Source organism: Eumetopias jubatus, unplaced genomic scaffold (genome assembly GCF_037043125.1).
Source record: "Eumetopias jubatus isolate StellerSeaLion01/CBP00866 unplaced genomic scaffold, mEumJub1_p1.0 scaffold_16, whole genome shotgun sequence".
Lineage (NCBI taxonomy): Eukaryota > Metazoa > Chordata > Mammalia > Carnivora > Otariidae > Eumetopias > Eumetopias jubatus.
The window spans coordinates 67,811,167-67,826,334 of NW_028274822.1; the positions used below are offsets into that span (position 1 = coordinate 67,811,167).

Genomic DNA, 15,168 nt, shown 5'->3' on the forward strand with positions numbered 1-15,168 from the left:
TCTGCCCCAGCACTCTTGCCTCCAGTCCTGGGCCCCCCACGCCCACCATGTACGGCCGGCACTCCTGCCTCGGCCTCTCAGACTGTCCCACAAGCTCAAACCCTGCCCATTCCTTTCACTCTTCCCAAATATCTCTCGCATCCCTTCTGTGGGCCCCATACTGGTCTAGCCCCTGAGGGGCAATCAGTGAAGAAGTCAGATGGTGTCCCTGCCCTCACGGGGCTGACACACAAGAGGGAGCAGACAACAAAGCCATCTGAGGGTCAGCAGAAGAGGCTGTTTAAGGTGGCCATGGGGCTATGGGGACAGTATTGGGGGGCAGGTGGGAGTGGGGTGAGATGGCGCCAGCAGAGAGACCTGCAGGGACCAAGGTGGGGGCAGAGGCAGGTATGGCTACAGGGCCCCGCATGATGGGAGAGGGGAGGGAAGGAGAGGAGCCTGCGTGTGTGCAGGTAAACTGAGATATGGAGCTGGCTCTCACTCTGAAGGAGCTGAGGCCTTCAAGCAGAGGAGTCAGGAGGGTCCTTCTGCCTTATGGCAGGATAGTGGTGTCTAGGCTACAGGCGGTGGGGGACTTCGAGGTGCCATGTGCTTCTAGGGATTCTTCTCCCCGCCTCTCATCAGGACTCCACTCTCCATCTGCCCCCTGTTTGGGCATTTAGTGTGTTCTGCCCTCTGTCAGAGGAGGGTCTGTGTACCAAGCTTCAGGGAGCCCATGGATCCCAGGAAGACTGGTGCTGTTATCTGGCAAGTGGCCCTGTGGTGTTTCTCCCATTCCCGGGGTGACGGTAAACTGAAGCTTCAGGCCAGTGGCATGGTGACAGGTTGCTCAAGGTCTGAGACAGGGCTGCCTTGGAGCTGCACATAGCATGACCCCAGGCAGGTTTGTAAAGTGACTTGCCCACCCTGGGGTGGGGGGGGGGCAGGGTAAGAGCCCAAGCCTTAAGTCCTTCGGGTCTGGACCGGAATGCAAGTCTGGCTCTGCCACTTCCTGGCTTGGGGGACTCGGACCAACTCTTGGACCTCTCTGAGCCTCGATTTCCTCGGTAAACTGGCGATACATGGGATGGGGAGTTATGTGCTGTGCTTGGCCCAGGTGGCATCGTGCCTCTCAGCTCCCCATAGCGTGAAGCTGCAGGGCAGACTCTGCAGTACAGGTGTGCCGCGGTGGTGGTGGGTAAGCTGCCCCTGCTCCTCCCCTCCCCTCCCCTCCCCAGCCTAGCACTTGTCCGTTTTTCGGGCAGGTTTCCTTGTCCCTGTCAGCTCCCATCCGGGGCCTCAGACATAAATTAGCTAAGGTCTCCTGTGAGCCGTCTGGACGCTTTGTGCCTTAGCCATTGATCGGCTCTCTCTGGCGGACCTGGGAGACGGCTGAGGAGCCTTGCTCTCTCTGCTGGTGTTCAGGGGCCAAGTCTGCAGGAGGCTAGTTGACAATCCTGATCAGGTTTGGCAGGCCTGCATTTTCTGCACTCTTCTCAAGTGGCTGGTTTACAGGTCTCCACGAGTGCTGGGACCTCTCCCCCAGCCTCCTCCCTCCCTGGCCCTCCACCTTCTTGCCTGAGTGTTCAGGTGAGAAGGGCCGTCTTGGTGCAGGTGTCATGGGAGAAGCTGCAGAGTGATGGCAGAAACAGAAGCCCTGCAGGGATGTGTGTTCCTGTCCCACAGCCTTGGGGCCTGGAATGAGACACCTAGCTCAGGGATGCAGGGTCCCCCACTCTCTCCAGCTTGGCCCTGCCGCCATTCTCTCTCATGTGTCCCCAAGCCACATGGAAGTCTTGGTTGTATTTTATTTTCTTGATGTTCTTATGAAAATTATGGCCACCATGGAGATGCTTCTTCAGGTCTCATTTCCCCACCCTTCTCAAACTGCTGCTAATTGGATACTTCCTTTAAGTCCCAAAGGAGCCCTGGAAGGGACCTTTGTGTCATAGCTCTACGGGCGGACCATAGCTCAGGTGTCATCTCCCCTAGGAGCTTCACTCACCTACTTAGACTGGACCAGAGGTGGGTCTCCTTTGTGCCCTGTCTCCGTGGTTACGGTCAGGTGGGCTCACCTGTCGTATTTGAAGTTCAGGTATTGGTCTTCTGTCTCATGTTCCTTTCTGTGAGGGTCCCCTTCATGGCCGATTAGACTGGCAGCCTCTCACATCTCACTTGGGAGAGACTTTGAGCCAAGTGGCACTGAGACCAAGGGATCATGGCTGAGTACTGATAAAGGTTGTGAGCTTCTCTCCTGGACTCCCTGAGTGGCTGCCCTGCCTGCTAGATGTCTCAGGCTTTATCTTCTATTTGGATCCCATGTCCCGGGGCCCTGAAGAGCCCTGATCAGCGTGAACTAATCTTGAGTTGGATCTCATTCCTTGTAATGAAGCACGCCTGACCCACCCTGTTTCCCTTCTCTGCGCTCCGTTTGTCCACCGCCAACCCTCCCTCCCCTGGCAGAAGTATCAGGCCAGGCTTGTAACCAGCCTCAGGAGGCTTCTTAATGGACTGGTCTGGGAGGCAGGGTCTCTGAGCCAGACTGCTGGGCACTGCTCTGGACACTGGAATGTGAACTGCAAGTTGATCCTCCTGGCTCTTTGGAGCTCATAAGCTGAAGGCTGGGACTGAGTAGTTCACTCTTCTTCCTATGTATAGGGCAGAGTGGCCCATGTGTTCCTGGTCAAGGGCCCGGGCTGAGGGCCAGGGACTGTTGCTGCCTAGGTAACCCCTCCCCGCTGCCTGTTTCTGCCTTCCCCATGTGGGGGCAGAGAGGAGGTGCCTTGGCCTTCAGGAAGCCTCGTCGTTCACCATGAATGGCTGTGGCATCAGTCCCTGAGGCCCTAGAAAGGCCTGAGAGTCCTGGAGAAGTAATGTCTCAGGAGACTGTAGCTATGGCTGCCCCTTCCTGACAGCCGCTGGAGCCTCAACGAGAGCAGCCCCCACACGGCCCTTGGTGTAATTCCTACTCTGGGCTCGCCTTGCTGTTTTGATTGGAGTCTCAGTCTGCTCCTGATCTCAGCATGTCAGATGTATCTGAGCAGGTGTCTGGGCTCAAGGAGGGCTCTGAGCAAAAAAGCCAGCCTCCTGAGTGCTGGCTTAGAGGGGTCAGCTGTGCAGAGGGCTGTGGACAGCATGTGCCCTCTCGTCCAGCTGGGATTGGCCCTGCTCTCCTATACGCTGGGCTGCCCATGGCCTCTCTAGCCTCCAGCCCCACATTGAACCTGCTTAGACCAGGCTGGGCTGCAGCCCCGCTGGGCAAGGGCAGCCCTGACTTTACAGGGCCTCAGCCTTCAGCCACTCTCAGAGCCAGGCCATGTCCCCATAGGAAATGGCCTTAGAGTCACTGCCAGGCTTAATCATCCAGGCTTCTCCCAGGAGATGATGTTCTCCCTCGGGCTTCCACGGAAGAGCTACCTTCGTCTGCTGGGAGTGTGTCATCCAGGAGATGCGTGCTTGAAATTTTACCTGTCTCCATCCCAGAGGGATCCTCAGTTCTGTGTCCCACCCCCTTACAGCTGCAGGGTCTGGCCTGGTGCTGGGTGCAGAGCAGCCCTCAGCCCCTATAGCAGCCCCTGGGGCATGTCCCTCTGTGCAGAGGTAGGAGCAGAGGCTCAGGTGCAGGCCAGCAGGGGCCCCCAGCCAGCAAGCCAGGGAGCTGGGGTTTGCACTTTTGCCAGAAGTTGTGACTAGGGGGACTATTTCATAAGTTCAGCCTGACCAATACTGAGCGCAGTGGGAGCAGGTGAGACAGGCTTGCAGGCTGAGATGTGAGAAGGCGTTAAGCAATTGGGACGCGAGGTGATAAAGACCTGGCACCAGCGGTGAGAGAGGCAAGGAAGGGACCTGAATGGGGGTGGGGGAGGAGTACTGATTGGCTGGGGGTTGGGGGGGCGGAGATGGGTGCTGTGGAAAAGAAGAGGGTCTGATGTTGGGACGTCCAGGTTCCAGTCCCAGCTCTGCCCCCTGCTGGCTTCTCCCTTGTAAGACAGCACTGTCCCAGGTGCTAAGGTGAGATGGTCCTGGCGTGGGAGCCTCCGTGGGAAAGACCTGAGAGGGGAAGGTGGCAGGCCAGGCAGCCAATGGGGAAGGGCTGCCCTCTGAGTCAGTGAGAAGGCCCCAGAGAAGGCCAAGGCAGCCAAGCCCACACCCAGCCTCTCTCGCTGCCCCAGAGTCCCACAAGGGCTAGCAGGCTCTTGTTCCCACCTTCCTGGGCCCCTGGGCCTGGATTCCAGAGAGCACTGGCCTGAGCACTATGGGTGGAACCCCCGTGCCCTCCCAAGCACTTGGGCCCCTGGCATCCCACAGGGACCAGCTCTTCCAAGCCTAAGGTGGCTGTGTCGCCAGCTGCGAGGAGTACTGCTGACACCCTGACAAGTTAGGGCTGACCCTTTGGGCCAGCGGGGGTCCCCCTGACAGAAGGTGGGGCAGTGGGTCCATGTAGCAGCTTTTCAAGGCCGGTCTGGGCGAGGGGTCCCTGTCTGTGCCCTTCTGGGGCAATCTGAGGCCACAATCTCCTAAGTCAGCTATGCTAGGCAGGAAATCAGTTCCGGAAATGTACCCCACAGCCAGATGATCAAAGCCCAAAGCCAGAGCTCCCTGGAGCTGCGGGATCGGTGTCTGCAGGAGCCACTGCTCATCGCCGCTCTGCCAACGCAGCCAGGAAGGAGGGGACTGCCTCCCTTCCCCGTGGGCGCCGCGAGCTGCCCACACACTCACTTCCAACCTACTTCTTGTTTCCCCAGAACCTCCAGTGGGCCCGCGACGTGTTGCTAGGCAGCGGTATCCCGTGGCAACAGCTGCAGCACATGCCGGCACAGGGGCTCTTCTGCGAGAGGAACAAGACCAATTTCTTCAACGTGAGTACTTTGCCTTGTTGATTTCCGAGGCTGCTTGCTGCCCTGCTTTGCGCCGGAGGTGTGCGAATGGTCCCCCTGGGCGGGCGTTGCCAGGACCAGGGCTTTGAGGCATCCTCAGAGGGCGGGCAGGGTGGCGTAGTCGAGAGTGCGCCAGACTCGGGAGTGGGGCCGTGCCTGCCGAGCCACTTCTGGCAAGTCGCTGCCCCCTCTCGGCACTGATTTGCCTGTCTGTGGGGAGAGGCATGGATGGGCTCATTGTGTTCTCTGGAGCCCCAGGTAATCTGGGGCTGCAGCAGGAAGTGGTGAAGGGGTTTCCAGGCCCACGGTCTGCTTCTCCTAGAGCGGCTCCATGTGCTCTCATGTGGTCTTGGGTGCCTAGGAAATTCTGACCGAAGCCGGGTCTACTGCTTAAAAAACAAGTTTGGCTAGTGCTGGGCTTTCAGTGCCCTTCCAGCCTTGATATTCTGGATAGGGTAGAGACCCACTTCTTGGCCAGGACATGGCCTGTCGCCAAGGCCTGTCTGCTTTCCATCCCTGAGGCCCCCTAAAGCCCACATCTACCCTTCCTGGCCACCCCACCCAGGCCCATCCCTCCCTCATTTGCTCTGTCCTGCACAGAGACAGCTGGCCCCTCACTCTGCTCCACCAGCAAGTCCTCATCCACCCCTCCCAGCACAGCCAGCTCCTAGCTGGGTGGCTTTGTCAAGTTACCCAGACCCTCTGAGCTTTGGTGTCTTCTCTGTTTTCCCTGATGCCCCGTTACATGTCAGAAAACTGAGGGTGAGGTTGGCCTGGACAGGAGCTGAGGAGAGCAGGTCTTGGGTCTGGAGGGGTGTGTCAAAGGCTGGTTCTCGAGGCACATGGCAGTGGGGGCCTCCCCACTGAGAGCCAGGCAGGCACCGAGGGGTCTGGGTCCCATGGCTCTTCTCTCCTGGGCTCTGACCTTCTAGTGGCTAGGCAGGGGCCATGGAGCCTAGGAGCTCTGCCTCTGCCAGCAACCGCCCCCCGCCCTGGGTATTTTATAGACAAGCAGTAGATGTGACCTGTAACCAGTCTACACAGTACCAAGGGTTTGCAGATGCCCAGGCCGCAGTCACCATCCCTCAGCAGCCACTGTTCCTCATCCTGTGTGTGTCCTTCCAGAGGGTGTCTGCCTGTTTATAAGCCAGGGCACAAACATATACACAAAGGACAAAGTACACGTGCTTCTGAGCTCTATTGTTGTTGGGTTTTTTTCTTTTTCACTTAAAAATATATCTTAGTGTGTTTAAGAACTGGTTCTGTCTTTTTAATAGCTGCATAGTATTCCCAACATATGGATTTGCCACAGTTTACCTCCCCATACCCTACCTATTGATGGGCATGTAGATGGTTTCCAGTCTTGTTATTTCCGTGTTTTGTGTATACATCTTTGCTATGTGGAAATCCATTCATAGGATAAATTCCTAGAAACAATTCCCTGGTCAGAGGGTTTGTGGTGCTTTCAAGTTTTAGAAGATAGTACCCTCCAGAGATCCAGCCCACATTCCCAAACACAGATTCATTTTTTTCAGACCTCTTCTACACTCTGTGTTACTTAACTGTTACATATTTGCCCTTTATTCAGTAGATGAGAAATGCTCTTGTGTCTCATTTATTATTAGTGGGATTGCCCGTGATACCACATTAGTAGTTCTAATTTCTTCTGTGCCATTTCTGCTCGTGTTAATTTTCTTACTAGATTGTTGATCTTTTTCTTTTTGATTTATAGGAACTCTATATATTAATGAAATGGGCTCCTTGTCAGTGTTGTGCAAACCTTTTTTTTGTGCAGTTTCTAAATTGAAGTTAGAGCCAGGCAGCTAGCTAGTTTCCCTGAGCTCCTTTATCAGACGAGCTACGTTAGAACCTGCCTTGAAGAGTAATTGTAGGGATCAAGTTATATAATGGGCTAATGACCCTAATTCAGGATCTGGCACATGGTAGGTGCTCAAGAATACAGCTTCCCTCCCTCTCCCCTCTCCCATTGTTGGTGTTTGCCCTTGAAGACTATACAGTAACGTTGGAAGGAGAGAGCCAGCCTCCCTCTCTTCCTCCTAGGTGGAGTGCTTACCCTTCCTAATGACAGAGTTTAGGAGACCAGCACCTCAGATGCCTGTAAACCCAGGGCACGTCTGAGCTGGCAGCCGGGTGCTCCAGGCCCCTTCCCCATTGGGCTCACTCCCTGTAGCAGCTCTTGTGGGTTCCTGGGGCTTTCCAGAAAATGAGTTCTGCAGAAGAGCAGTCAGGCTGTGCCTGTGGGAGAGAAGGCGGCAGCGCCCTGGGTGAGCCTGGCACCTGGGCAACGCCTCCCCGTAGCCAGTAGCCCCTGCAGATACAGGCCACCCAGCCTGGACTGGATGATGTGGGTGGTTTTACCTCTGCTGTGTCAGCTGTTCATTTCTCCATGCTTCCCAGTGACCTGCTGCTTTTACCACCCCCAGGCCCTCTCTGGCCCAAGTCCTGGCCATCTCTGCTCTCTCGGCTCTTCTCCTTGGAGGTGGGTTGGGGCTCCTCGTGCTTCTCCAGCCTGAAATGTTAACCTCTGGGGCAGAGGCCAAACACTTGCACCCCTATTTGTGAAGTGCCCAAGGGACAGGTGCTCCCAGCTGCTTGGTGACAGGATGGCCCTTGCTGAGCGCCCCACCCCCACCCCCACCCCGTCCTTGCCACTGCTGCAGGAGGACCCTCAGGGTGGACACTTCCTCCAGCCCTGCCTCACACTGAGAGAGTGTTGACCCTGTGTGCTCTCAGTACAGGAATTTGTCTAGCAGGTGTGACCAAGTGTGAGGAAATGGTTTTCTGCCACGTTTACAAAGGAGCATTTAGAGCCCCCTCAGCTGACTCTGCTGGGACGGGACCATGGCTCTGACAACTGGGGCTGTAGGTCAGGAGGAACAGGCTGGCTCTTCTCCCTTCCACTGTGCATTGGGGTTTACTGCTTCAGCCTGGGGTGGGGGCAAAGGCATGGGGCTGCTGGCCCTTGTGAGGAGGTACAGGGAGGGTGAGGGTGGGGGCTCTAGGCACCCTGACCTGCCATCCCTCAAAACCCCCACTGTCCTGGACCACCCATGGCACCCAAGAGGCTGTCTGGACAGCCCCCCTCGTCATCCTCAAGGGCCCCGGCTAGGGGATCCTCCTGTTATTGATAATTTCTGAAAATTGTGTGAGTCTCATAGGGCTACACATTGTCCCTGCAAACAGCCCCGACACACAGTGGGGCCCAGGCACCGCGGCCTTCTCAGAGGTGCTTCTCTGCATGGTCGGGCTGTTCTCTTATCTTAAGTGTGTGTACAGAATCAGACAAGTTTGTTGTGCGGCTGTACAAAATTGTGTGTGCACACACGTGCGTGCTTTTCAGTGACCTGGGGTTGTTTTTGTTGTTTTTTGTGGGTTCTGTTTTGGTTTTGGTGGTTTTTTTTTTTTTTTTTTTGCTGACATTAAGTCTGAGAGAAGTTTCCCTGTGAGGGCTCAGGCCGTCTCACTCAGCTGCCTCCCAGCATTGTGCCGTGGGAGGGCCACGGTCTCCTTGAGTGGGCACATATGTGGGGCCCAGCTTTGTGCTCGCAGGGAGGCTGCAGCAGGCCTCCCTGTGCCTATCTCTGGGCCGTGTTCCTCTTGGAGGCCCTAGCTGTCCCAACCTGGCTCAGAGAGGTGCTCACTGTTTGTGGACTGATTCCATTCGTGCCTTTTTCCCTTAACAGCTGGTCTCTAGGCACATCCTCCGGGTCCAGCCAGTGCTGGTTGCTGTGGTGGCCCTGCCCCAGGATGCTTGCAGGCTTGCAGTAGAGCCCCACATGCAGGTCCCTCCGTGGAGGGCCTCTGGAGGATACCGTGGGACACGTGGGAGAGTTGGGGCAACTCTTGAGGAGTTTGGGTATGCTGGAGGCAGGGTTCCCACTGCAGGGCGGGTGCCGCTGGGCCAGGAAAGGGCCATTAATGAAGGCCACGGTTAGAGGCACCCTCGGGGGGCGGTGGGGGGGAGCTCTTCAAGGCTGGGCCATGCCTGAGGCAGTGCTGGCTGAGCCTTCATGGGGAGGGTGAAGAGCCAGAGGGATGCTGAGGGGCGGGTGAGTGTGACCTGGGGCTTTGATGGCAGCCCTCTTCACGGGAGCTCTTGCACATGGGGGTTAGCAGGCCTGCTGCACAGCTGGCTGGGGCGCCGCACAGCGTAGACGTGGCGTGTAGCAGGGCGCAGCAATGCGGTTGGATGAGCATGTGAGAGAGAGAGGAATGAACTTGGCATATCTCCAGTCCCACTGTTCCATAACTTGGCTGCGAGGGAACAGTTCCCAGCCCACCCCCTTCCTCCGCCGTGGAAAATCCCTGCTTGCGGGCTGTGTGCCGAGCAGGTTGGAGCTCCTGGGCCGTGGCTCGTGCTCCAGAGCAGGCCGGAGTCCCGGCTGAGGGCCCCATTACCTCAGCCCTCTCCCACCGGGCGGAACAGTCTGGTCTTTGCCAAAACAGAGCCAGGGTTGTTGGACGTTGTTGGTTGAGGTGTGCAGCCCTCCCTGACCCAGCAGGGCCTGGCCTGGGCCCCGGTGCCTGTTTCTTCACAGCATCGGGCGGGACCGGCGGAGGCGTGTGGCTGTGTGATTCAGAGGTGGCTCCTCAGGCCAACTGTGCAGAACAGGGAGCAGGGAAGACAGGGAGGCCTGGGGCTGGGGCTGTGAGGTGGGGATTGGGCCTGGGGTCATATGAACCCTCCTGAGCCAATGCCCAGCCCTGAGTGGGCTGTGGGGTGGGGGGTTTCCCTCTCTGGGCAGAGGGGGCCAGGAAAGCAGGCTCCAAGCACACGGTGGAGGCTGAGGGCTTGTCTCTGGGTGCCCAGAAGCTTTTACAGCCTCCTGTACTGGTGTGCACACTTCTGGGCAGGTGGGCCCAGGCACAGGCTGGAGCTGGGCTGCTCTGTCCAGAGTGAACTTCTCTCCCTCTTAGAGTTGCTTCAGAAATGTTCCCATAGTAACCAAGCCAGAGATGGCTCTCCTTCCTTTCCCAAAATGTTTGCTTATTTTAGCAGGCAGGGTTTTTTCTTGTTTCAACCCAGTTTCCAGCCCCTGTGAAAGAAGCAAAGGGAGCTGAGGGCCCAACTAGCACGGCTTCCTGCGTCCGAGACTGCGTGGGGTGGGCAACAGCTGCGGCTCGAGTCGGGGGGAGTGGAGGGGAGGCGCTGCCTGGCTGGGACTTGGCTGCCCTGCCACGGCTCCCCCATAGCCACTCCTGCCCCCATGTGGGGGTCTGCCTGCGGCCTAGGCGAGCAGCCTGTGGCCAGTAGCACCCAGCGCACGTCCCCAGGCTCTGGGCCCACTGAGTAGAGCACGGACTTTGGACTTAGGTAGGCTTGGCTCCTGGCCACTCCACCCCTTCCCAGGCCCCGCATTGGGCACGGGGCTGCCTGTTGGCAGGGTGGTCACAATAGGCGGATGGAAGCCCTCGCCCTGCATGGGCTTGGCACATCACACAACTCACCCTTGGGATCAGGAGTCAGCCTGCATGGGGCTTTGGGGCTCATCTGTGGATCCCAGTGGTGCCGCGGGAGGACAGTGCTGGTACCAGAAGGGGCGTGGCTAGAGCCAGTGGTGGGAGCCCCATCTCACAGGGCCGGGGCCCTCCAGACGCTCAGGCCCTGCCCTGGCTCAAGTGGGGCAGTCTGAAGTGCGGGGCTGTCTCTGCCCACCACGCAGGCCCCTTTCTGCACGGCCTGGCGTGGCCTTTGGTGCCTGTGGATGCAGGTCGTGCGTACTCCTTGTCAGTGCTGCATAGTGCTCTGCTGTCTGTCCTCCAGCTTATCTACCTGCCCTCTGCCCAGGGGAGCAGTAGCTTCCAGTTCTTCACTGGTACAAAAAACATGGCCTTCCCTGGTCTCCCTCCTCACCGTGCAGGTCTCCAGGACAAGGTCACGGGCCCTCCAAAACCAGTGCCTCCACACGTTGGAAGCCAGGTGGTTCTGCGGATCCTGTCCAGGTTCCCTCTCACCAGTCCCCACTCCGCCCTTCCTGGCACTCAGAACCACAGATGACTTTCATTTTGGCCTATCTATGGGGTGATTGGGAAGGCTGAGCCCCTTCCTATACCCGTGGCTAGTGCCTCCGTCTGCCCCGGCTCTGGCGTGCACTGCTACCTGGCAGCCACCAGGTGGGCTCTGTGGTTCTGTTTGTCCTGAGTCCCTGTTGCTTAAAGTGTTGGGAGATACAGTTGTCATGAGCCGTCTTTGTTCTTCAAGCGATTGTGTTGTGTGGTCCCCAGCCCTGGTGCCTACGTGCTCGCCGAGGGCCCTCGTGTGAGAGAAAGGGCCCCCAGAGCTTGGGCAGCCAGCTCAGGGGAGAGCCACCCCACCAGAGCTGGGGGAAAGGAGAGAAGGCCTCTAAAACCCGCGGCATCCCATCTTTCTAGGCAAGAATCAGTCACACCCCTTCTACTCTAACTTGCCGCCAGTTGGCTGTGTGATCTTGGAGGAGTCCCCCTCCACCTCCGCAGTGAGCAGATGCCAGGTATTAGGGAGGGGCAGGCACAGCGGGCCCACCTTCCAGGCGGGTAGCCCAGCCCCTGAGACAGTGCCCCGGCCCTCGGGAGGGAGCCGGGGGTCCAGATGGAGGCCGGTGGTGCCAAGCAGGGCACAGCCTCTGGAGCCCAGCACACCGGGCACTGCCAAACAGGGACCTCATCTACAACAGTGTCTCTGTCACCCCCACCCCCAGCACATTCCCCTGGCAGGAATTCTCCCTGCCCTCGAGAGTTCCCTGGGACAGGGTTAACTGGGAAGCCAGCAGCCCCAGAGTGAGGGACAGCAGGCACCATCCTGGCTTGGGTGAGCCCTGGCCAGGTCCCGGGGTCTGTGCCCAAGACATCTGCCTCCTGCTGCAGGGCTAGACTTGGCCCTTCTTTCCCACTACCCGCCCCCTCCTAGTTCCCGAGAGGCACGGTGCCTGGTGGGCCTGTGGGCAGCCCTTGCCTCGCTTGCACCTACCCCTGGAGCTGAGTCACTGACACCCACCCCCGGATGCCAGCCCCAAGTTCGGGGCCTTTTGCAACAGACAGACATCAGGGAAGACCAAGGCATGACCCAGGGACGAGGTGTTGGTCTCCACCCAGTTAATTATACCCTCTACCGCTCCTGACAGCAGCAGATCTGTCCTGCCTCCTGGCAGTAAACAAGCCCCAGAAGCGTCAGCGTGGGGTGTTTCAGCCCATGGGGCGCTCCAGTGCAGAGTCCCACCCACCCTCTCCGGTCAGGGCCAGGGAATGTCGGAATAGGAAGCCCCCGGTTGGCGGCAGACCCACACCTTTCCTGAAATCAGTCCACCCATGTCACCTTTGCTGCTCTCAGGACCGGTTGTGACCAGTTCCGGTTCCACCTCTACTTGTCCCTGTGCCCACACCTCAAGGAACGTGTTGCCCCGTTGTTAAACCTGCTGTGCGCCGGGCCCTGGCCAGCTACGTTGTCAGGGAGGTCCAGTGTCCACGGACCCATTTCGTGGAGGTGCCAGGAGGTAAGGTGCCTTGGCTGAGGTCCCACAACCGGTCCATGTTGGAGGAAGAATGTGAACCTCACTCTGTCTGGTGCTGAAGCCTGTGGGTGGTGGCCCGCAGTTGCACATGAGGGAAGGAGAGCAGAAAGCCAGGGACAGGTTGGCTCCTACACTGGGATCAGCCCAGCTGCTCCCAAGCAGGAGTGTTGCCCGCATGGTTCATTGGCTGGGTAGGGAGGATGGTGTGGCAGTGGGTAGGAGAACAGGGGCATCTAGCCCTGCCCTAGCAGGTGGGGCTGTGATTCCAGGTTGATGGGGGCTGGAGTCAGTAGCTGGGCCATGGTAGAGGCTAGGACTGCACTGTCGGCTGGCGTGGACACTGGGCCTGTGTGGGCGCGACGGGGTTGGGCCACCTGTCTATGGCAGACAGACCCTGCCTGGCTCCACCCGAGGGCTGGGGCTCCTGAGGCAGAGCACAATAACAGCGGAGGCTGCCACTGTTGCCACAGGCCCAGAGCATCTGTGCCCAGCCGGGCCCACGGCAGCAATGGCAAGACTGGCCCCATTTACAGGCACTCACTGGGGGCTTCATTTGGGGTGCCGCCTTTGATCCTCCACAGCATGTGTGAGTGGCTTAGATACTATTATTATCCCCATTGTACAGATGGGGAAGTTGATACCAGCAGGTGCCGTAGGCTGTCAAAATCAAAAGCCCTTTTCTGTCCTCTGCCCGCCAGGCTGACCTGCCTTCCCCTGCTGGACAGCAGAGCTCGTGACCCTCTTTTCAGGCCCTGTTCAAAGGCCACTCCCCGGCTGATGTGCTTGTTCCGGGTAATGGGAGAGAATGGCACTGAAAGGGCGTTTGTGGGGTGTGCTTCTGCAGCAGAGGGGAGGGACCCTGCAGAGATCGGTTCCATCTGCCCCCCCTTCGAGCGGCATGCAAAAGCCCAGGGAGTGAGCCAGGATCACACAGCTAGCAAGTAGTGAGGCTGGAGTCCAAACCCAGGTCTGTCCTACTCCATGACCGGCTCCTTAAGCTGCTGTGTTGGGAAATCAGTGGCCACATCCAGGCTCTGTCTGCTCCATTAGTGATGTCTGCTGTGTGCTGTGGCAGACTGTGTCCTGTGCGTCTGCCCCCTCCTTCGGGGGTAGAGTCCTTTGCCCCTCCCTTGCTCTGAGGCCTCCTCGTGGTGAGGCACTCTCTGCACGGCTCTTTGTCACCTTATGGCCCATTTTGTCTTCCTTCAAGCCATTAGAGAGGCCCCCTCTTGAGGGGTGCCCAGATCCCTGGGGGAGGTGAGCTGGTGAACAAAAGCTGTGGGAGCCCAGAGCTCACGGTGGGTTTTGGGTGGGACTGGCTAGATGGGGAAGGATCGTGAGGAGGTGGGGACAAGGGTGGGTTTGTTCAAGCCAAATGTAAGTCCCGCCACCCTTTGGCCTCCCTTTTGGAGCCTCGCCTGGCTGTCATTGTCCCTCCTGCCCACAGGCCTGTGGCTTCAGTGCCTTCTTCGGCCTCTGCGAACATGCTGGTTGAGGGCCATTTTGCAGTAGGGGCTTCTCTCTGTGGTGCCCTCACAGTCTTTTCCCGCCGGGTTGCGGCCCAGCCCAGCCTTCCCAAGCTTACGCCACCTCCTCTTGACACTCCACCCGCCCCAACCCTGCCCTAGGCTGGTCTCCTCCAGCAAGTGTCAGGACCTGCCTGAGCCCCACCACTGAGTCATTTTTGTACACGTGCTCTTTGAGACCCTCAGGCCTGAATAAACCCCTACCCTTCCTAGGGCTGAGACCCCAGAATCTGAGGGGGAGCTGACAGTGGGAGAAAGGCAGAGGAGGGGACATTGGAGGAGGTGCCTGCTCGGCAGGCTTCTGAGCAGAGGGAGGTGTGAGCCAGCATGGGCATCAGGCGGGGGCCGTGTGCCTGCAGAGGCACTGGCTGGGCCAGGTACAGAGTGTGGACTTCCTCGTAGGGCCGAGGGGCTGGGAGGGAGATCTTCAAGACGTCACACTTGCCCACACGATGTACTGGAGGGGCCAGGCCGGGGCAGGGCCCACAGCGCTGCTGACCTGCTTCTTTTTGGGACTTCACTACACATGACCGCTCACTGAATCCTTGTAAGCCACGAGATGTAGGTAGTGCCATTATCCCTGCCTTACAGATGAGGACACCAAGGCTTGGTTAGCCAGCAAGTCTGCACCTGAGTCAGGACCCAGGTGGTGGGAATGGCAGCCAGTGGATGGGCCCTAGAGACAGGCAGAGGAGGGACACGGGGCTCCCTCAGACCAGTGGGATGATAGGCAGGGCTGTGAGGACAGGAAGCATGGGGGGGTGCAGGTGGGGGTGGGCTGGAGCTCAGCTCTGCTCTGGCACGCCAGGTCCACTGGCTCACACACTTCTACCCGGTGTGGTGTGGGACTCCAGGACGCCACCGAGGGGCCGCTGCTCATCATCCCACTACTTCGCATCCATGTCATCTGATTCTCAAAAGAAATTATCTTGGAGTTCATTGTGGCTTTCCTCTTCCCCCATGGTACCTGCAGATATCCCACCTGGCCAGTGAGGAACTGGATCAGGCTCTGCCCCTGGCCCTGCCCTCGGCGGAGCTGACTGTGGCAGGTGTCCTGGCCTCCCCCTCCTCCTCACTGAGATGCCGGGAGCTGCGCAGCCGCGCCGTCCTCAGGGCTAAAGGAAACCCAGTCACACCACAGTGGGAATTAGAGAACAGAAAAGAAGGGAAAAGTTTAAATTGAGGAAATCCGAGCTCCTTGGCTGTAGTAGAAATTGCTGCAGTGGTGCTATTTTTAGCATTGTTGAGATGATCTATGGGCCAGTTGCAAAAGTAAAC

At 58.4% G+C, this 15,168-nt stretch overlaps 1 protein-coding gene across 4 annotated transcripts in view; it reads left to right on the forward strand.

Annotated features, from left to right (window-relative positions):
* The window catches only part of CABIN1 (calcineurin binding protein 1), a 151,558-nt gene that overhangs the window by 100,815 nt on the left and 35,575 nt on the right, over nucleotides 1–15,168 (forward strand). For all 4 annotated transcript variants that reach the window (XM_028094169.2, XM_028094172.2, XM_088019652.1 and 1 more), the window contains one exon: nucleotides 4,725–4,838. In XM_028094169.2, the coding sequence (XP_027949970.1) occupies nucleotides 4,725–4,838 (114 nt within the window). The remainder of the gene's footprint in view (nucleotides 1–4,724; nucleotides 4,839–15,168) is intronic.